We start from the raw sequence: 22,495 nt of genomic DNA, 5'->3' as shown, positions 1-22,495 counted from the left end.
CCAGAAGTTGGTATTTGTTGTAGACCTAACCTGGTGACATTGAATATGAAGTTATTTAGAATATATCTATGATTTGTATTGAATATCTCAACAAAATGGAATTAAAGGTAATTTAGATAGTTCTAAAGAGCTTCCCTTTAAAGAGCTTCCCCTGTGGCTCAGCTGGTAAAGAATCTGCCTGCAGTGCAGGATACCTGGGTTCAATTCCTGGGTTGGGAAGATCCCCTGGAGAAGGTATTCTGGCCTGGAGAATTCCATGAACTGTATAGTCCATGGGGTCGCAAAGAATCAGACACAACTGAGCGACTTTCACTTTAAAGAGCTGTGGATTGGGGTTAGGGGGGAGAAGTATAAGAAAATACTATTATATGTAGCACTCCAAACAGTGTCATTGAATAGTTTAAGGTAAACATTCAAGGCTTTTTATGTTTCATGTGCCCAATCCTTTATTAGGAAATGCAGAGATTCACGAAGAGTTTAAGACATGGTTCCTGCTCTTAAGGATTCCATTTTTTGTATTTTTCACTTTTTTCTTCTTGAAGAATAGTTAATTAAAGTATTGTTTTAGTTTCAAGTGTAGAGCAAAGTGATTCATATATATATATATATATATATATATATACACACACACACACACATATATACAGGCTTCCCTGGTAGTTCAGCTGGTAATGAATCTGCCTGCAGTGCAAGAGACTGCTACTCAATTCCTGGGTCAGGAAGATCCCCTGGAGAAGGGATAGGCTACCCACTCCATTATTCTTGGGCTTCCCTGGTGGCTCAGATGGTAAAGAATACGGGTTCAATGTGGCATGGCAGAACTCCATGGGCAGAGGAGCCTGATGGGCTACAGTCCATAGAATCACAGAGTCAGACATGACTGAAGTGACTAAGCACAGCATGTTATATATATATATATACTTTTTCATATACTTTTCCATTATAGGTTATTAATAGATGTTGAATATGCTTCCCTGTGTTACATGCTGCTGCTGCTAAGTCGCTTCAGTCGTGTCCGACTCTGTGCGACCCCATAGACGGCAGCCCACCAGGCTCCCCCGTCCCTGGGATTCTCCAGGCAATAACACTGGAGTGGGTTGCCATTTCCTTCTCCGAGGCATGAAAGTGAAAAGTGAAAGTGAAGTCACTCAGTCATGTCCGACTCCTAGCCACCCCATGGACTGCAGCCCACCAGGCTCCTCCGTCCATGGGATTTTCCAGGCAAGAGTGCTGGAGTGGGGTGCCATTGCCTTCTCCACTGTGCTACATAGTAGGTCTTATTTATTATATATGTATATATATCTATCTATATATATATGTTGGGCTTTACCATCTGAGCCACCAGGTCTTATTTATGTTATATATATATATATATTATATTATATATATATGTTGGGCTTTACCATCTGAGCCACCAGGGAATATGTTGGGCTTCCCTGGTGGCTCAGATGGTAAAGAATCTGTCTGCAATGTGGGAGACCGCAGTTTGATCCCTGGGTCAGGAAGGTCCCCTTGAGAAGGAATGGCAACCCACTCCAGGATTCTTGCCTGGAGAATTCCATGGACAGAGGAGCCTGGTGAACTACAGTCCATGGGGTCACAGAGAGTCGGACACGACTCAGCAACCAAAACACACACACACACACACACACACATATATTAATCCCAAACTCCTAATTTATCTCTCCCCATTCCTCTATCCCCTTTGGTAACCATAAGATTGTTTGCTATTTCTGTGGGTCTGTTTCAATTTTGTATGTAAATCATTTGTATCATGTTTTTTTTTTTTAGATTCCACATGTAAGTGATATATTTGTCTTCCTCTGTCTGACTTACTTCACTTAATATAATAATCTGTAGGTCCATCGTGTTGCTGAAGGATTCTGATTTAATGCTCTTGGAGGTGAAAGGTCTTATTACCATAATGAGAAACCTCAAGTTAGGATCTGAATCATCAGTAATTTTAACACTGCTTTCTAAAGCAACAGGCATTGGACAAGAGAAGTGGTTAAAACTATAGCAGAGAGGGTCTAGTTTAGACCCTAGGGATCCTGCCTTCTTGGCTCTCAGATCGCAAAGGCTGCAACCATTAAATCTTAATCTTCTATATGTGCTTTGTCTTCTTTGAGGGCTTTGGGGGATAGGTTCTATATCTCAGATGGGTTTTTCCATTATCCAACAAAATGCTAAGTCACCTAATTCTGCTGCATAATGTATGTTTGGATAAAGAAACAATAATATTAGACACACAATAACATAGAGAAGTCAACAGAGTACTGGAAAGGGAGGTAAGAGAATTGAGTTCTAGTTCTAAGAATTCCATTGATAAATTTCAGAAAAATCACTTTACCTCACTCTACATGTTTCTTTGCCTCTAAAATGGTGGAGTTGCAACATCACTCATTATCAGAGAAATGCAAATCAAAACCACAATGAGGTACCATTTCACGCCAGTCAGAATGGCTGCTATCCAAAAGTCTACAAACAATAAATGCTGGAGAGGGTGTGGAGAAAAGGGAACCCTCTTACACTGTTGGTGGGAATGCAAACTAGTACAGCCACTATGCAGAACAGTGTGGAGATTCCTTAAAAAACTGGAAATAGAACTGCCTTATGATCCAGCAATCCCACTGCTGGGCATACACACTGAGGAAACCAGAAGGGAAAGAGACACGTGTACCCCAGTGTTCATCGCAGCACTGTTTATAATAGCCAGGACATGGAAGTAACCTAGATGTCCATCAGCAGACGAATGGATAAGAAAGCCGTGGTACATATACACAATGGAGTATTACTCAGCCATTAAAAAGAATACATTTGAATCAGTTCTAATGAGGTGGATGAAACTGGAGCCTATTATACAGAATGAAGTAAGCCAGAAAGAAAAGCACCAATACAGTATACTAATGCATATATATGGAATTTAGAAAGATGGAAACGATAACCCTGTATGCGAGACAGCAAAAGAGACACAGATGTATAGAACAGTTTTTTGGACTCTGGGAGAGGCAAGGGTGGGATGATTTTGGAGAATGGCATTGAAACATGTATAATATCATATGTGAAATGAATCACCAGTCCAGGTTCGATGCATGATACAGGATGCTTGGGGCTGGTGCAATGGGATGACCCAGAGGGATGGTATAGGGAGGGAGGAGGGAGGGGAGAGGGGGGTTCGGGATGGGGAACACATGTACACCCATGGCTGATTCATGTTGATGTATGGAAAAACCAATACAATACTGTAAAGTAATTAGCCTCCAATTACAATAAATAAATTTATATTTAAAAATGATAAAATGATAGAGTTAAAGGAGAAAAAAATCAAAGGACTTTTACAACTCAGATTCTTTGATTCTGTGAATCATCTGAAATCACCTTAGTATATGAGGTGGCCAATTTGACTATTCTGGCTTTTTCTTAATTGTGTTGAAAATAACAATTCAAGGAATAATTCCAGAATCTCTTACAGACTTTAACCTAGCACTTTATGAGGTACGAGAATCAGATACCAGAACCATATTATCTTTCTGTGACTCTTTTCCCCATGAATTCGAGTAGCCATATTGCTTCTTAACAGAACCCAGCTGTCATGATATTATGAGCCATGACCTTATTCTTATTCTATACATGTATTTCTTGATAATAAATCATTAGATTATCATATATTTTATATTCTTTACTAATCCACTGTTAGCATCACTATGAACAAAGCTAGTGGAGGTGATGGAATTCCAGTTGAGACATTTCAAATCCTGAAAGATGATGCTGTGAAAGTGCTAGACTCAATATGCGAGCAAATTTGGAAAACTCAGCAGTGGCCACAGGACTGGAAAAGGTCAGTTTTCATTCCAATCCCAAAGAAAGGCAATGCCAAAGAATGCTCAAACTACCGCACAATTGCACTCATCTCACATGCTAGGAAAGCAATGCTCAAAGTTCTCCAAGCCAGGCTTCAGCAATATGTGAACTGTAAACTTCCTGATGTTCAAGCTCGTTTTAGAAAAGGCAGAGGAACCAGAGATCAAATTGCCAACATCCGCTGGATCATGGATAAAGCAAGAGAGTTCCAGAAAAACATCTATTTCTGCTTTATTGACTATGCCAAAGCCTTTGACTGTGTGGATCACAATAAACTGTGGAAAATTCTGAAAGAGATGGGAATACCAGCCCACCTGACCTGCCTCTTGAGAAATTTGTATGCAGGTCAGGAAGCAACAGTTAGAACTGGACATGGAACAACAGACTGGTTCCAAATAGGAAAAGGAGTACGTCAAGGCTGTATATTGTCACCCTGCTTATTTAACTTCTATGCAGAGTACATCATGAGAAACGCTGGACTGGAAGAAGCACAAGCTGGAATCAAAATTGCCGGGAGAAATATCAATAACCTCAGATATGCAGATGACACCACCCTTATGGCAGAAAGTGAAGAGGAACTCAAAAGCCTCTTGATGAAAGTGAAAGTGGAGAGGGAAAAAGTTGGCTTAAAGCTCAACATTCAGAAAACGAAGATCATGGCATCTGGTCCCATCACTTCATGGGAAATAGATGGGGAAACAGTGGAAACAGTGTCAGACTTTATTTTTCTGGGCTCCAAAATCACTGCAGGTGGTGACTGCAGCCATGAAATTAAAAGACGCTTACTCCTTGGAAGGAAAGTTATGACCAACCTAGATAGCATATTGAAAAGCAGAGACATTTCTTTGCCAACAAAGGTCCGTCTAGTCAAGTCTATGGTTTTTCCTGTGGTCGTGTATGGATGTGAGAGTTGGACTGTGAAGAAGGCTGAGCACCGAAGAATTGATGCTTTTGAACTGTGGTGTTGGAGAAGACTCTTGAGAGTCCCTTGGACTGCAAGGAGATCCAACCAGTCCATTCTGAAGGAGATCAGCCCTGGGATTTCTTTGGAAGGAATGATGCTAAAGCTGAAACTCCAGTACTTTGGCCACCTCATGCGAAGAGTTGCCTCATTGGAAAAGACTCTGATGCTGGGAGGCATTGGGGGCAGGAGAAGAAGGGGACAACAGAGGATGAGATAGCTGGATGGCATCACTGATTCGATGGACGTGAGTCTGAGTGAACTCTGGGAGTTGGTGATGGACAGGGAGGCCTGGCGTGCTGCGATTCATGGAGACGCAAAGAGTCAGACACGACTGAGTGACTGAACTGAACTGAACTTAATCCCTCTTGAAATAGACATTAACTAAGTATGTATCTTCAGTAGTGTCCTTCATATGTTAAAAATGTGTGTGGTATGCATTAATAATCCTTTTAAGCTACTATTTGTGCTGGAGAAGACTCAGATTTTTATTCTACATTGGACTTTCTCCATCAAATGGTTAACACATTATAACTCCAACTTTAGCCACAAAAATAATGGTTTCTGGACCCTTTCAGATGTATGTGAATTTATGAACATATTATTTGAAATGTTACTCGTTAGGGTGCATTTCTGACATCATATTGAGACAAGGGCCCTGGTGAGATGTTCTTTATTCTTCTGATTACTGTCTGAAGGGAATATAGTTTTTTCTCTCTCCACTTGTTTTTTGTAGGAGTTAAATAAAATCTAAAAATCACATTAATGTTCTAAACATCTGGATAGATTGTTATGGGGATAAACAGAAGCCCTAGTACCTCACCTGTAACCATCTAATCAATTACATGTAAAGTCCTGTCTGTGTCCCCTGAGAATCTGGTTCAGCAGACTGTTGATGAATAGAAGGGTATGTTGTCTGTGGAGGGGCCGAATCCTTGAGCACATACTTGGATTCAGCTATGAAAGTGCTATTAACTCCCATCCCATCTTAGTTAAATATATACCTGAAAGAGGAAAGGTAAGACTTGGTGAAACAAATCAGTGCTTCCTTTTGTTTATTTCCAGAGGCAAACATATGTAACTTTCACAAGAAAAAAGGGAAAGCCTCTTCCTGGTCCCACTGGATTCAGTCAATTCTAGCTCCAGGAGGCTATGGAGTATACGTGAAGAGAGGCAGGCAGTCAGCCCTTGGTTTCAGGATTGGATCGGCTGAGTCATCTCTAGAAACCTAGGAGCTTCAACAAAAAATTAAGGAAGGGAGAGAGAAGGAAAAGAGAGAGGAGGAGAAATCTCTCCTGTTAGGATTTTTGCTTCCCAGATGCAATTACTCCTAATAATTTCATGAACCTGAGCACTAGTGTGGAGTCACTAGAGCCACTGTTTGGGCCATGAGGGTGGTGATAATGGAAAGAGCCCCTGTCTGGATTTGTAAGCCCTGCCATTTACTCACTGAGCAACCTTGGGCAGAAGTCCTCTCTGACCCTCAGTCTCCTCATCTGTAAATATTTACCCTTCCGGTTTGTGGAGAGCATTACATGACCATGTAAGCACACAACATATTTCTTATAAACTGTAATGCTCTACACACATTTGCGGTGTTAAACATGTTAATCCTTCCAGTTGTGTTCTTCTATCTTTTACTGTAGACAAAAGACAGATTTCCCCAGCAAGAGAGAAGACAAGAAGAATCTTTGCCTGACCCACAGAGACAATGACAATTTAGGCATTCTACACTAAAGCCCTCTAGGTTAGCCACAGGTGTGCAGCTGATGTTTCTGGATCCAGTACACAGGGGTTTGTGTTGCTTTCTTGATCCAAGTCAAGGTAACCTAGAAAGTTAGAATTATATCATCTTGCTATCATTTTGGTATTTCAAACATTTCAGCCTCATACAAGTAGAAAAGAGTCTGTCTCTCTCTCTCACTGATTTGTAGATGAACGAATACATGGTTTTCAATCAGCCAATTACCCATTTGGTACCCACCACGTGCCTGACTATACTGCAAGGTACTCTAAAAAGTCTTAGTAATGGCCAGCATTAAAATTCTTTGGAAAGAAAAACTGAGTTATGTGTGCCTACAAGCAAGAGATCAAAGGGTTAATCAGAAACGAAACAATTTTCACATAAAGTGATCTTTCTTCCCTGTTTTATTGTAAGCTCAAAGAGAATTGTAGCAATACAGGTTGAGCAATTTTCTTTTTTTGTGAATCCCGTGCTCAATTTATGAAAGCCATTTTGCAAGCCATTTACATGCAGTAAACCTTTGCTTTAAGATTCTGTCATTTACCTTGATCATTATTTATAGTCCCTTTAGAAAAGGCCCTTGACTGGTTTAGCTCCCAAGTATAGCACTGCCACGGGACAGTTTTCTTTTAAGTCATGGTTGTAAGCTAGGACATGCTCAGTCTTGTAGCCAGGTATGAGGCATGGCGATATTGTGTAATGGGGACTAAGCTAGTTGGAATGAGGAGTCTTGGATTTAAAACCAGTCTTGGACTTAAAACTCACAATGTAATCTTGGTCGTTTACACTCCTTTACTGTCAAGTTTGCTAACTTGTAGAAAAAGCACAATGTCTTTCATCACAAGACTATAAAGTAGGGCTTAACTGAGGTACTCTGTGTGCAAGTGTCAGTTAAAAAGAGGAGATTGTTTTATGAATTAATTGTCTATAATATGAACTACTATAAATCACTGAAAAGGGAATGGTATGTCTAATCTAAACTCTTTCTGGATCACATATTCTGTTCTCTCTACTGTAATCCACAGAAGAATGTAAACAGAGCAGGGACCTTCACAAGACACAGAGAGTAGACATTCTATCAATATCTGTTGTATTAATGGGTAAAATTTCCATGTAAGCCTCAGTATGCTGGGCATGGTTTAGAATATAAGAAGAATAATGTATTAACCTAGCCTCAAAGAGTTTATAGTTAAGATGACTAGCCATTCATGCATGAAAAGCCAATGTGAATTAAATTATGGCTCTAAACAAGAGAAGAAAGCATGCATAAAAAGTGTGTCTGAGTCCCTCACCGGAAGATGGATATAGCAGGAAAGTTTCCTCATCTCAACCCTCAGTGAGTTTATCTATCTTCAGCCTCACTTCCTTCCCATGTACTTTTTATATCAGTCACAGTTCCAGGACCAGATACCCACTTGTAAGGGTTTGACTGAAGTGCATATAATATAGAGATGTGTCCAGAATTGTGGGAGCCAAAGAGAGTTGGTGAGGCCCAACGGCAGGAAGCGTTACCACCCACAGAGGTGAAGGCAGTGCAAGGGGCAGGTACGGAGTGTGATGGGAGCCAAAGCTAGGCGCAACGAGAATCTTTATCAACACACAAGTCCAGTAGAGCCGTGCACGTCTAACTCTTTGGGCTACTATCAAGGCAAAGTCTGCTGGGTTTGTATGCATTTGGTCCAGAACTTTTAGGCAGGTGGGGCTTTTCTTGAGGGCCTAAGGAAGAAATTCCATCAGTCCAAAAGGCCTTCCTGGAGCTGGGATCTGTCATTCTACCTTTGCTTGTAGCACAGTGAAATGGCTAAATGTTCTTCCTTGACTCCTTGGTACTTACCATGCACAGCCTTCGCAAGGTACAGAACAAGAGAAAATGGATTATGCCCTCAACAACAAGAGGCGAGTCATCCGCCTGGTTTTGCAGTGGGCTGCCATGTATGGAGACATCCTACAAGAGGATGACGTGGCCATGGCTTTCCTGGAGGTAGGTGGGGATCATCCCTTCCAAGAGTGTGTCTTTGTCCTACAATACAGGGACCACCCACAGGCATGGCAGCTTCCCTAGAGACAGAGTAAGCGCAAATTCTAGACTTTGTTAACATGTTCATTCATCAGAAAGGTACTATCAGAAAAGTATAAAGAAAAGCATCATCCATTATCCTGCCAGTCTAATTCAGTAACTGGTAGTAGCATTCCGATGTATTTTCATTTATTTGCTTTCTTTGTTATATTTTCTGTAGTTATAACCAACATAGTACCCATCATTTCACAGGATGCCTTTTCTACTTTATGTAAGGATTTTTCTATGTCAGTAGAGTCTAATAAAATTTTCTGATGGCCTTTGAGTAGCTATGCCACAGATATATTTATTTCTTCCCATATTGTTGAATATATCATTTCCATTTTTACTTTCCTAGAAGAGCATAATGAACATTTTTGTACAAATAGGTCTATTTTTGGTTCTATTCCTAGAAGTGGGATTACTAGATCAAATGGTGATGCTTTTGAGTACAGTGGAGCAGATAACTTTATTAAAGAATTCTTAGGTCCACGAAGTGGTTCTGAAGGGCCATGATTTACTTTGTAAACACTGATTTAAGCTGAACTTCCTTTTCCTTCCCATGACTCCAGCCCACGTTACAACAGTGACCTGAGCATTTAATCCTTAATGATTCACTCTGTCCTCAGAAACTGAGATGAGGACCTTACTTCTGTGCAGGCGAAAGGCAACATGATTTCTGTTTCAAGCTTTATCAGTCTGTCTGTTTAAGAATGAATTATCCAAAAGAAACATCCCCACTCACTCCTTCTTAGTCATATCATTTGGCAGGCAGAGAAATGAGGCTGGGAGGAAAGGTGGATAATGAGAGTCCCTCAAGACTATGGAATGAAAGATTTTGAAGATGTATAGGAATAATAGTCACTTGGGTCATTGGGTTATGGCTTCTACCCATTGCTTCGAGTAAAGGACCACTTTGCAGATGAGTCAGAATGATGGTGATGCTGCTGCTGCCAGAGCTCTCGGCTTCTACTGGGGAGCCCACTGCCCCCTGCACAAAGCAGGGCAGGGACTCTGCTGCTCAGTGGGTGGAACCATCGCAGGACATCAGTGAAGAGTCCTGAGTTAGTGACATAAACTCCACAAAACTTCAGTGCAGTGCTGAAAACCATGGCTGTACTTTTACCACCAACAGTTAACCACGACTAGTAGTAAATATTAAATAAACAACAAATACTAAAATAATATTCAAAATAAATATTAAAATTCCCCTGAAAAAAAGATTAAGGTGAAAGAAGTGCTCTTAAAGACCATAAAATAACCCATTCCAGAATACTGCGTTGCTTTGCCTTCTGTATAAATATCATATAAACACTTCATTTGCGATTTAAATTTTTTAAATTTGTTTATTGTGGTAGAACACAGCAATCATAAAACTTGCTATTTTAATCATTCTTAAGTGTACAATTCAGTGGCATTAATTATACTCACAATGGAACGCATGCATCAGTACCATCAGTTTCCACAATTTTTTCCTCACTTGCCATGTTGAATTTAGACATGCTGTAACATTTTCTTATTTGTCCCTAGTCCATGAAACCATGGTCTGGAGATGCTAGTGAGGCAGATGACATAGGGACATGTCTTTGTTGCTCTTTGCAGAATTACGTACCTTTTGCAGTTCTTGTTAAAAGCCTGTGACCTTTGCCAATTACAGGAGTTTTATGTGTCTGTATCAGATGATGCCCGGATGCTTGCCGCCCTCAAGGAGCAACTGCCTGAGCTGGAGAAGATTGTCAAGCAAATGTAAGGAAGGGCTTGGCTTTGGGGTGAGCTTTCACCAAGTAAGTGTCTGCTGACTCTCAATCACATCATCATCCAAAAAGTCCTTTGTCCCCACAAAGGGTGAAAGCTGATTTGAGTGGTGTGGGCCTCAGGCGAGGGGGTGCAGTCAGGCCAGATGAACAAAAGGGTGGAGAATCTGCTCAGCTGCCTTCTGCACCGGACAGCTGCCCAGAGAAAGCCTGGGGAGCCAGAGATCCTCCTTGAACGTCTGACTCAATAAACCTGGGTCCCTTTGGTTCAAGGCAGGGAATCCAACACCACAGTGGTCAGTGGAATTTAAGCAAAGTTTGAAGAGAATTTCTTACCTGGGAAATTCGCGTTACGCTGCCAAAGCTGTTAATGGTGAATACTCGTGTCCTCTAAGTGGAAACACAGGTTTGCACATGCTGTCCTTTGAGCCACTGATTAAATACTGGCTCCTAGATAGACTTTGAGAGTGAGTAATCCAGGCTTTTAGCCTCACTTAGACCAGGGATCTGCCTGGGACAAAAGCTGATCTCTTAGCTGTCCCCTCTGTGCTTTGGCCTCTTGGTGTTGAAATAAGGAGGCTCAAATTGCCCCCTGAAGGGATGCTGTGATTTCATTTCTAACACAAGATTAAAGTTATATACAAATGAAACCATTTAATAGTACCAACAGTATTAAATAATGTGCTTTCTCTGTTTCTCGTAGTTCAGAAGATGCAAAGGCGCCACAAAAGAAGGTCAGTGGCAATGGATCAGAATTCTCTAATTATGCCCTGTAGACTGACAGTTCTCCAGAAATACAACATCGCAATATGTGACAGTGATGTCTTTGTAAATACAAAATATGTTTTCTTTATTTCTTGACTCTGCTTCTCAGGCATGTGTCCTCTGAGTTGCAGATATTCATCTGTCATCCTCCCCTTATGGCAGCTACTATTGTTATTATTTTTACAGCACAAAGTTCTTTTGCAACAGTTCAACACAGGCGATGAGAGAGCCCAGAAGCGCCAGCCTATCCGTGGCTCTGATGAAGGTGAGATTTCTTTTCCAGCATGTGTAGATTATTTAAAGTCAGAATGAAATCTTCCCTCTGGGTGTCACCCCTTGGGCCCACAGAATAGCTTTTCTTGGCTCTCTGTGCACTCCAGATGGTTTGCTTGGAGGTGCCCTTTGGCATTCCAATTATTTTTGTCCTTGAACTTGGTACCTGGAGCCAAGGTGCTTATTCACACTTCTCTGATTCTGCCTCTACCCCACTGCCACCTTTCCTTGAAGGAGAGAAAGATTATCTCAGGGGCCAGTTGTCAAGGTGGCTGGAAGGTGGTTGGTGTTTTGCAGATGCCTCTCAGAGGTGGAGCACCAGGGTCAGCTGCTCACCTGCCGAGCAGGGCTCCCGCCCAGGAAGAGTGCCCCCAGCCCTGAGCACTACCTCGTTAGCACCCATCGGGAAGGCCCAAATACCAGCTGCTATTGTTTGCTTGGTTAAGATTTCTTCGAAGAGTCACAGGCAAAATAAAATGATCATGATGAAATTTTCATCTTCAGCCACAGATGAATGTTGTAATTTAGGGGTGCCCCAAACTCAAGAATTACAGGAGGTGGAATTACTTCCAGGACTTGTGTGTTCAGAGCTGAACATGTGGATAACCACATGCAGATTTACTGAACTGAACACCACCCAAGCCATGTGCCCAGGCCTCAGAGTACATACACCAGTGGACAAGTGAACAGGAATCTTAGCGAATGTTCATGACCCCAGGCAGAAGCATTCCTGTTTGCAAGAGTGTTCATGCTGACTCCCTACCACTGAACTAGGCAGTGGGAAACTAGTGATCTGCCTGCCACATAACACTCACAGACAAGGGCAGACCCTGAAAACTTGCCTAAACATGCCTCTCATTCTTTCCCCATGACCTGTGTGTGGGCTTTCCACAACTATCTGTTGTGGTTTTTGTAACTGGGATTGGCAGTCATGGACTGTTCTAAGGTAAGTTTTAGAGGAGGACAAGTGTAGGCATCCATGAGCACAAATCAATACAAGTCATAAGAATGGCAAGGCGATGCACATTTTGGAGGGTGCGTCCAAACATTTTGCATAGCTTAAGTTTTTTTTTAAGAACTCCCAAGATCAATTCATCTTATTGTTGCTCTCTTCCCAATAGTTCTGTTTAAAGTCTATTGCGTGGACCACACCTACACAACCATCCGGGTACCGGTGGCCGCCTCGGTGAAGGAAGTCCTCAGCGCCGTTGCCGACAAACTGGGCTCCGGGGAAGGCCTGATCATCGTCAAGATGAGTTCCGGGGGAGGTGAGAGCCTTCTGTAGAGGGGATATGCCAGCAAACAGAACCCTGGCAGGCAGTTAGTGGGGCCTTTCAAGCTGATCCAAAGGGACGAGTGGGTGCCGTGTGTGTTCCCACAAATAACAGAAATGAAGGTGGTTAGAAGTGGGCTGGGCTAGTGTCTTAATATCCCCTATCCAGTAGGTGCCCACTCTGAAGCAGAAAGAGATGAAGAGGAAGCTGGAATGAGGTCTCTGGTGTGGATGTCAGCCTGGAGTTTTCCTATAAACCCTAAACAGAAAAGCTTAATGCTGTAATAACCTATAATAGGAAAGAATTGAAAAAATATATATGTGTGTGTGTGTGTGTAAAAATACCTATATACATGTAACTGAATTACTTTGCTATATACCTGAAATAACACAACATGCTTAGTTGTTCATTCATGTCTGACTCTTTGCAACCCCATGGGCTGTAGCCCACCAGGCTCCTCTGTCCATGGGATTTCCCGGGCAAGAATACTGGAGTGGGTTGCCATTCCCTTCTCCAGGGGATCTTCCCGACCCAGGGATCGAACCCTGGTCTCCTGCTTTGCAGGCAGATTCTTTACTATCTGAGCTACAAAGGAAGCCCCAAAATAACACAACACTATAAATCAAATATACTTTAATTAAGACCAAAAAAAAAAAGAAGTTTAAGGCCTTGGAGCTCTGAGACATGTGGACCCCAAGAGGACACCTGGCTTTTCTGGCTAAAGGCTACAGGTTTTCATGAGTCTGAAGTTAGCAGTGGTCACAGGCTGGTTCTTTTTGGCTGATGATGTCTCCCTCCTTTCCCAGTAGAAAGGGCAGGAACTCAGCTCATCGACAAAGTGAGGAGTATTTTCCCCCACAGGATTACTTGACTACTGCCTGCTTTTATCCATCATGTATTTTTGGCCACTCAGTGTGGCTGTGACACGAGGGGAGGTGTATGCAGAGCCTGTGCCTCCACGTGGCTCAGAGGCTGGCGAGGAGGGAGACAATAAACAGTCACCGTCCAGGTGACGAGAAGGGTCTGCACGCGTTGCAGCGAGAGGCTGTGGGAGGGAGCCATGAGGCTTGCTTATCCAGCAATGATTTGATACTCATTGGAGCATCCTTCAGGATCCGAGGGAGGCCATTTCTACCGCATTTAAAGACAAATTATTCCACTGAGGCAGACTTTTTAAATATATCTTGGCTCCCCAAAATATCCCCCTCCATTTCTGTTCCTGGTGCACATGACCCAGGACGTCTGTCTGTCCACCATGAGCCCTCGGGCACACTCTCGCCATAGTTTTCCCAGGTGCCTCCTTCACTGCCTTCAGGTTCTCCTGTCGTCGTCTCATGGAGGCCCCCTCCTTCCTCTCTTTGATTCCCCCTTATCCATCCTTCTCTGCTCCCTCCCTGCTCTATTGTTGCCTCCTCCTCGCTGCTTACTCTCTGATGCATTGTCACTGTCTGCATCCCTCACTACGATGTAAGCTCTTTGGGGACTATTTTGTTGTTGTTGTTGTTATCATTCCCTTCTGTATCCTCAGTGTCCAGAGCAGTGTCCAGCATATAGTAAATGCTAAATAAATATCTTTTGTATGAACTATTTTAAATATAAGAGACTTTATCTAATAATGCAGTTGCCCTCCAAATTAGGGAATGAGTGAAAAAAATAGTGATAAATTTTACCTCGAAAGTCATGTGGGATCTCAGAAAGCCCCCTAAGTTTTCTAAAAGTGATACTGTCATCTCCAAAGGGCTGGGCGTTAATCACCATCTAGAAGCAGAACTTGTTTTTTAAGTAGCAGGTGCGGTTTTTGTATGCAGAACTGGGTAAATGACCCTCGGGTATTTCATCCCTGTTTTGGGGTCATTTCTGATGGCATCCTGAGTGTTGTGTGCCTGCGTGATTGCTGTGTCTTTTTTATTCAGTGGATCCCTTCAGTACAGTATTTTGTGCAGTCACTCCGCATGTTCCAGTAATTCACCAAGCTGGCAATTTGTTGGTGTGATTAGGGCAGTACAGCAAATCTCAGATGCATTTAATAGGCAATCTCATGCTTTTTATGTTCACAGAAAAGGTGGTGCTCAAACCTAATGATGTTTCAGTATTTACAACGCTCACCATTAATGGACGTCTGTTTGCTTGCCCGCGAGAGCAATTCGATTCACTGGTAGGTGTGGATGGCCGCCTTGGAGCAGCGTGTGCAATCAGAAAAACTTGTCTGGAGCTTAATTTTGCAGTCACATTGAACTCAGTTGCTAAAAAAATTCTTGAATGCTACTTGTCTTTTTCTTTTCTCCGGTCTATTAGGTAAGCCTCAGGTGTTCATTTGAGACGCTCTGAGCTTTAGATTTACCTTTGTGGAAATTCACCAAGTTGCACTATGATTGGGGCATAATTAAGCTTTCAGAACTCTTTGTAGTAATTCACCTCCTTGAAATGTCCCTGATTTAAATACTGATATTAAAAAACATGAACACTTAGAGACCAGGACAGAAATAATTTTTTTAAGGCAAGACATTGCGATTTATCCTGCTCCTTAGGGGGATGTAGAAATGCATTATGAAAGAGCCACTCTACGGTCCAGGGAAAATGCCATTCCCTGAAAGGGCTCTCTCCATCTTGTGCGGGAAATATCAGAGGCCAGCTGTCTTCCCTAAGTCTCCAAAACACTGTTCACAGCCCCACACAGCTCTCTGAGTAAAGGCTTAATCAACTGTGTTAACAAGTGTGGCCCTCTCTCCTTTATGCTCTGGTGGGGTTCATTTCTGTTTCTCCTTCAATAGTTAGGCATGGAAATGAGTAGCTACTGGAGTATCTTCGAGAGCCCGTGGGGCCAGCTCAGAGGACTAGTTTCTTCCATCTGTTAGACACACAGGGCTTCTTTACTAAGAAAAGTGCGACACAAGCACTATGGTGTGTTGCATTTTGTTGCTGTTGTTTAGTTTCCAAGTCATGTCTGACTCTCTTGTGACCGTCTGGACCTGCCAGGATCCTCTGTCCATGGGATTTCCCAGGCAAGGATATTGGAGTGGGTTGCCATTTCCTTCTCTGGGGGTCTTCCCAACCCAGGGATCAAACCTGCGACTCCTGCACTGGCAGATGGATTCTTTACCACTGAGCCACCAAGGAAGCATTTTAGAGGGGAGAATTTAACTACATGAGTGATGCATGAATACGTTCAGTGTAATCAGATCAGATGTTGTAGGTAAATCAAGATTCCCCTCCTTGGACTTTCTAGAGCTTGCTTAGCCTCATTGTGATTCTGACCTTCTGACCTGGGGAGAGCTAGTTTGTGCAGCTGCACAGGTTAAGCAGATTTTGTGACTTCTTGAATTCACCTGGAGAGGAACTTTGCAAAGGGGGCATGAGTTCTCCTGACCTCCCTCACCCACCAGCACTGTCTGATCTGAGTCTGTTCACAGTCCTTTAAATGGATTTTTCATTATCTACATCCACTGCTTTCTGAAAATAAATACTTCCCAGTATTGAGAGACTGGGAGGGAAATGGCATGAATGAGTCATACTACCCTCTCCTGGTAGCAAAACCCAGCAAAAGCCCGTTTAGTTGCAGACCTGCTGAAGGTGCTGTGTGATGCGTTTGCCACTTGGGGCTTGGGCCTCTCCTGCCAGCTGGTTCTTGGCCGCAGTATCTGGTGACATGGTGTGCAGATGCAGAATGTGGACCATCTCCAGCTCTCTGTGGGAAGATACTAACTTTTTAAGCCTCTGTTTATTTGCACACAATCCTGCAGCCTCACAAGTTGTCAGTCCTTCCTAGTCTTCCATTTTAAGTCATGCGTAATTGCAAGGAGCTTGCTTTGCAGCAAGTATCTGGACGTGAACATGCTTAACTTCTTCCCTGTTGGTGTTCTGCCACTCCCTGGCCTACCAGTTATGCCATCCTTTCTAAGGAGTGGTCACAAAACTGTAGGCATGAAGCTCTTTTTCCGGCTTTCTAAAGATTTGAGGACAGTCCATCCAGGAAGAGTCATACACAGAATGACTCTGCAGGACAGAATGCTGGCCAGACCTTTGATCCATCAACACATACTTAGTATGAAGTGCCAGCATCTGCGTGACACTGCACCAATGTCCCAGAGCCTCTGTCCTGACAATAATCATGGTCAAATTGGGAGATGAAACTAACACAAACAGCCTGGAACAGAACAAACCATAGTGCCGAAGTGCTGTCTAGAATTAGCAGTGCCAGCAGTTTGTTCTTGTCGCTTAAGGGCTCAGATTCTAGAGCTTTACTTTCTTGACATTTTAAGCATAAATGTTAGTACAGAGCAACTTACAGTAAAACGTCATTGTACTGTAATTGGCTTCTACTTTTATCCATTCACTAGCTCCTTAGGTTCTTCTTTGGGGCCTAACCTATATCTTTCCTGGTGTCGTGGATGATTCTGGCTCTAACATGGTCTTGAAAATAGATCCATCACGGTCCTTGCACCTCAGGGAGCTCATAGTGTAGTGTGGGACACCAGAGTGTGATGGCATCCAGTATGACAAATGCCATTGCAGAGCTGGGTACAGCATGTGGGAGCCCGAGGAAAGAGGACGCTGAGGTGGCAGCTTGCTTTAGCCATCTGTCACTGACAATCAGCACATCCTTTTAATATCTTAGTTTCCTCATCAGGACACTGGGAGCATAAGAGTGCTATTCTCCTAATCACTCCGTCCAAGCTTAACAGAGCAATCAGCTCTCAAAAAGAGCAGTCAAGTCTATAGGAGTTCTTTGCCTCTGTGTGGGACTTTTCAGATCTGTATGTGTAATGCAGACCCTACATAGGTTCTTCTGTGCTTCACCTGTAGGAAATTTCCACAGGGATATCTAGGAGAAAATGGTCCAGGAATCTGCTTCCTGCGGGGCCAGCATGTAATTCCCCCTTCAGATGCAGGAGCCCTCTGCACTGCTCAGATTGCTCCCTGGTGGTTCACGGAGGGAAGCAGTCAGCCTGCCCTTTGCTTGGTGAGCCCTGTTCACTCATAAAAAGTAGAGATTCAACAGGGGGTTCTATTTCTCTCAAAAGAGATTCAGGATGATATACTAGCATCCACGACTAAAAGTATTCTATGGCATCTTCCCTGTTGTTCAGTCACTCAGTCATGACCGACTCTTTGCGACCCCATGGACTGCAGCACACCAGGCTTCCCTGTCCTTCACCATCTCCCAGAGTTTGCTCAAATTCATGTCCATTTAGTTGATCCTTCCATCCAACCATCTCATCCTCTGTCGTCCCCTTCTCCTCCTACCCTCAATCTTTCCCAGCATCAGGGTCTTTTCCAATTAAGTCAGTTCTTTGCATCAGGTGGCCAAAGTATTGGAGCTTCAGCAACAGTCCTTCCAATGAATATTCAGGATTGATTTCCTTTAGGATTGACTGGTTTGATCTCCTTGCAGTCCAAGGGACTCTCAAGAATCTTCTCCAGCACCACAGTTTGAAGGCATCAATTCTTTGACGCTCAGCCATCTTCCCTGTAGTTGGGCTAATTTATCCCCTCTGTGAAAGCTGTAAGACCTCAAGGGAAAGAGATGAGGACTCAGACTGAGGAAAGAGCAAACCCAAGGAATAGAGGACAGGTCCAAAGCAGAGCAAACAGGCAAGAGGGAAGGCAGGATGTGGACAGTCAGCCAGAGCCTTAAACAGAGTCCTCCTGCTGAGCGTGTAAGAGCTTCCTGACATTCCTACCTGAGACCTACCCTGCTTGAAACCATACTGCTTGTTTCCATAAACGACCTGCCCATTAGCTTCAAGTCAGTTCCCTAAGTTTTGAACCTTTGGAATAATGATTTTTCTTCCATGTTCTGTGTGCCCTGCTCTTCCTGCCCTAGAGTGAATCAGCAACAACTGTGTTTGGCTCGTACATACAGGTGCTGCGCTCCTCACTCTTCCTGTGCCTCTGCATTGGCACAGCACAGCTGGGAAGGTGGGGCCACCTCTGTGCTGGGCACTTGCTCACATGCCACACTTCAATTATTCCCATCCTGTTCTCCTAACAAGCCTAGGTACTAGGTGGTGGTGGTTGTTAAGTCACTAAGTCGTGTCTGACTCTTAACGACCCCATGGACTGCAGCACACCAGGCCTCCCTGTCTTTCACGATCATCTGGACTTTGCTCAGACTCATGTCCATGGAGTCAGTGATACATTCAACCATCTCATCTTCCATCGTCTCCTTTCTCCTCCTGCCCTCAATCTTTCCCAGATCAGGGTCTTTTCCAATGAATTAGCTCTTAGCGTTAGGTGGCCAAAGTATTGACGCTTTAGCTTCACGATTAATCCTTACAATGAATATTCAGGGTTGATTTCCTTGCTACCCAGGGGACTCTCAGGAGTCTTCTCCAGCACCACAGTTTAAAAGCTCCAGCACCAATTATGTGGCACTCAACCTTCTTTCTGGTCCAGCTCTCACATCCATGCATGACTACTGGAAAAGCTTTAACTAAATGGACCTTTGTCAGAAAAGTGATGTCTGTGCTTTTGTCTAGGTTTGTCATAGCTTTTCTTCCAAGTAGTAAGCGTCTTTTAGTTTTATGACGGCAGTCACCGACCATCCACAGTGATTTTGGAGCCCAAGAAAATAAAATCTGTCACTGTTTCTACTCTTTCCCCATCTGTTTGCCATGAAGTGATGAGACCAGATGCCATGATCTAGTTATTTGAATGTTGAGTTTTAAACCAGCTTTTTCACTCTCCTCTTTTACCCTCATCGAGAGACTCTTTAGTTCCTCTTCACTTTCTGCCATTAGAGTGGTATCTAGGTACTAGGTAATGGGTCCCCAACTCATAAGAGCTAAAAACAGTCAACAGATTAGGGGATCATCCAAGTCTATGTAATTAGAGTGGGTCTGCTGCTCTCTGAAACAGGCACTAACCCTTCTGTTACAAAACCCTAATTCCCATGGAGCACTCCAAGGCTTTCTAACATGGTCCATTCTGTTCCCCTGAACTCTCTGTTCCTGCCAAGCAAGTCTGATGATACATCCCCACCTTCATGCCTCTGCTGCCATCCTCCAACCTAAGACCCACCATCCTGGATACTCAGGGAAAACTTTGCCCTTCTAAACCTGCCCAGTTTCATCTTTTAAAGCCCAGCTTCTTTTTCTAAGAGCCTCTTAAGGCTACGTATTCATTCCAAATGCCCACTACCTCTCAAAAGCCCGTTCACATTTCCTCACCTGTTTTTCCATATATCTGGGAGTCAGGTGTTTGTTGATGTATGTATAAAGTCTGTCCCTTTATACATACATGCAAACAAATGCCAACAGCTGATTCTTTATTGACGTGCAGTGCTGTACTCACAGGTCAGAGCTGATTCCTCTGTTAAACTGCAAACTTTCAAATGCCCAGAAAGCAGCAGGATTTAGAGAATGTCAAGGTTATGGGTGATGATGACAATGATGCATAATGATAGAGTGTGAACAATATTAGAACTTCCAACCTAAATACTGGATATCCAAATATGTTTTGTATCATGCTGGGGAAACTATCTTTTAATTCATGTGACTTTTATAACTTTAAACTGTTATCATAGATCAATGGGTTTATAAGTAAAGTTTCTAGTATATACAAATCATTCATTTTATTAAGGAAAAGCACCCTAATTCATTTCTCGTAAAGTAAAAATCAAGTACATAAATTGGATGGAAAATTTTGACCAAGGGTCTTCCAGAAAGTAGCAGAATTTAGTTTTCTGATGCCTAGGTCCAAACACCATGACCACGTGACTATCATTCCTGGCTCTACATCTCTCAGAAAGTGGAGGAATTGAACATCACACATAATCCCATGTAATCACAGATCCTTCTTTCACCGAGTAGTCCAGGCAGTGTATTATGAGAGATGGAGATGCAGAGCTTTACCACTGTCACCAGCCCCTGCCATAGTAAGTAGCTAAACGCCCAAACCACGAAGCTAGTACCTGCTTTGGAGCAGCCTCAGTGGGAACCAGAACTTCTTCTATGTTTGCCGGGGAAATGGAATTGTTTCCAGGGAGCTCCCAGGCCCAAGCAGAAGAGAACCTCCATAGGTCAGTTGTCACTGAATCTTATTTGCCATGGTCCATGTTTTTCAGTCAGTGGAATTGATTAGAGGGATAATGGTTACTATAAAAATGCATGGAGGCAAGTGAGCATTAAGAGCAAAGACTTTTCTCTCCTCTGGGTAAAATCAAAGTTTCAAGGTATTCCTTAAAGCATCTTCAGAATCCTCTCCCCTCCAAGTCCCAAGCATTCAGCTTGTCTGTTTTGAGATTCTGATATATTTCCATATTATTATTCACAGACTCCCTTGCCAGAACAGGAGGGCCCAACTGTTGGAACAATGGGAACTTTCGAACTGATGAGCTCCAAAGATTTGGCCTACCAGATGACAATTTATGATTGGGAGCTCTTCAACTGTGTGCATGAGGTAAGGTGCTCCATTGAGAGCATGCATTCATAGGTATCATGGCAGTTCTGGTGTTGCCTGCAAATGTGAATACGTGCTGCAATGTTAAAGCCACATAAGAGGTTTTTTTTTTGCACAAAATATTGAGTATATTAATAAAGCCTGTTATGAAGCCTTTGAGAGTAAAGACAAATCTTTATGATTTGCAATAAGCTCTGTCTTCCTGAGTATATTAATAGCACCTAGTTTATAGTTACAGTATTCAGCAAGCCTCATTGAGCCCTTGAGGTCTTCAAGTTGAAGTTCAAGTTGAATGCCAGTCAGTGATTGTATTCATGTTTGCTGACCAGTGTCAATTTGCCACGTCAAATGGAGGAGCAAGCTGGTGTTTTGATTTAAAAACAAAGATGTGACACTGTTTTCCTTTCTTCTAGCTGGAGCTAATCTATCACACATTTGGAAGGCATCATTTTAAAAAGACCACAGCAAACTTGGATTTGTTCCTGAGGAGGTTTAATGAAATTCAGTTTTGGGTTGTCACTGAGATCTGCCTTTGTTCCCAGCCTAGCAAGCGTGTTCAGCTCTTAAAAAAATTTATTAAGATCGCAGCCCAGTAAGTATTCACTCGGGGAGAGAAAAACATTTGAGCTGTGGTTTCATTTTGTCCCCTTAGATTACACCTTAAAAAGCAAAGTGAGATATTAAATCTGTTTATGCACCAGCTGACTCAGATGGTAAAGAATATGTCTGCAATGCAAGAGAGCCAGGTTCGATCTCTGGGTCAGGAAGATCCTCTGGAGAAGGAAATGGCAGACCACTCCAGTATTCTTGCCGAGAGAATTCCATGGACAGAGGAGTCTGGTGGGCTACAGTCCATGGGGTCACAAAGAGTCTGGGAACATGACTGAGCAACTAACACACCAACCACAGGGGCTTAAGAATTACTGAACTCTTGTGAGAGCTGTGCTTTGTCTAGCTTTTGTAACAGTGACACCAATATATAAATTAACATCCTACAGGACTGATGCTCAAGTTAAAATCATGACCTCTTTTTGCTCTGAACTACTGAGACTGTGTGCCTCCTTCAGTTTAAGGGCTCTGTCAGCAAAGTTCTGCTGCAAAAGTTCTGTTTTAAAGGCTGGGCAAGTCGAGGTCTAACTTGACACCTTCTTGCCAGTAGAGGGCAGTGGGAACATGCATGTAAAACCGTGCTTCCAACTCAGCCAGGATAAAATCCATAAAATGCATAAAGACGAGCTAACCTGGCCCATGAAAATCATCTCCACAAACATCAGAAAAAGCGAGCGTCTTATAAATATTCTATTTAACAGCACTTCGTGGGAAACAATTTATTTACTGCAGGGGCCAGTTAGATTTCTCCCTGACATGAATTTAATCTTCTCCTGCTATTTAGATATGCCTGACAAC

General features: G+C 42.9%; 1 protein-coding gene across 3 annotated transcripts in view; it reads left to right on the top strand.

Moving 5' to 3' along the window:
- RAPGEF4 (Rap guanine nucleotide exchange factor 4) overlaps positions 1–22,495 on the top strand; it is a 330,219-nt gene that overhangs the window by 283,160 nt on the left and 24,564 nt on the right. For all 3 annotated transcript variants that reach the window (NM_001192902.1, XM_015474949.3, XM_010801907.4), the window contains 8 exons: positions 8,397–8,547; positions 10,280–10,368; positions 11,080–11,110; positions 11,328–11,406; positions 12,536–12,682; positions 14,746–14,843; positions 20,963–21,088; positions 21,502–21,680. In NM_001192902.1, coding sequence (NP_001179831.1) covers positions 8,397–8,547; positions 10,280–10,368; positions 11,080–11,110; positions 11,328–11,406; positions 12,536–12,682; positions 14,746–14,843; positions 20,963–21,088; positions 21,502–21,680 — 900 coding nt within the window. The remainder of the gene's footprint in view (positions 1–8,396; positions 8,548–10,279; positions 10,369–11,079; positions 11,111–11,327; positions 11,407–12,535; positions 12,683–14,745; positions 14,844–20,962; positions 21,089–21,501; positions 21,681–22,495) is intronic.

This window comes from Bos taurus, chromosome 2 (assembly GCF_002263795.3).
Source record: "Bos taurus isolate L1 Dominette 01449 registration number 42190680 breed Hereford chromosome 2, ARS-UCD2.0, whole genome shotgun sequence".
Taxonomy (NCBI): Eukaryota; Metazoa; Chordata; class Mammalia; order Artiodactyla; family Bovidae; genus Bos; species Bos taurus.
This window is presented reverse-complemented; position numbering and strand designations above follow the sequence as displayed.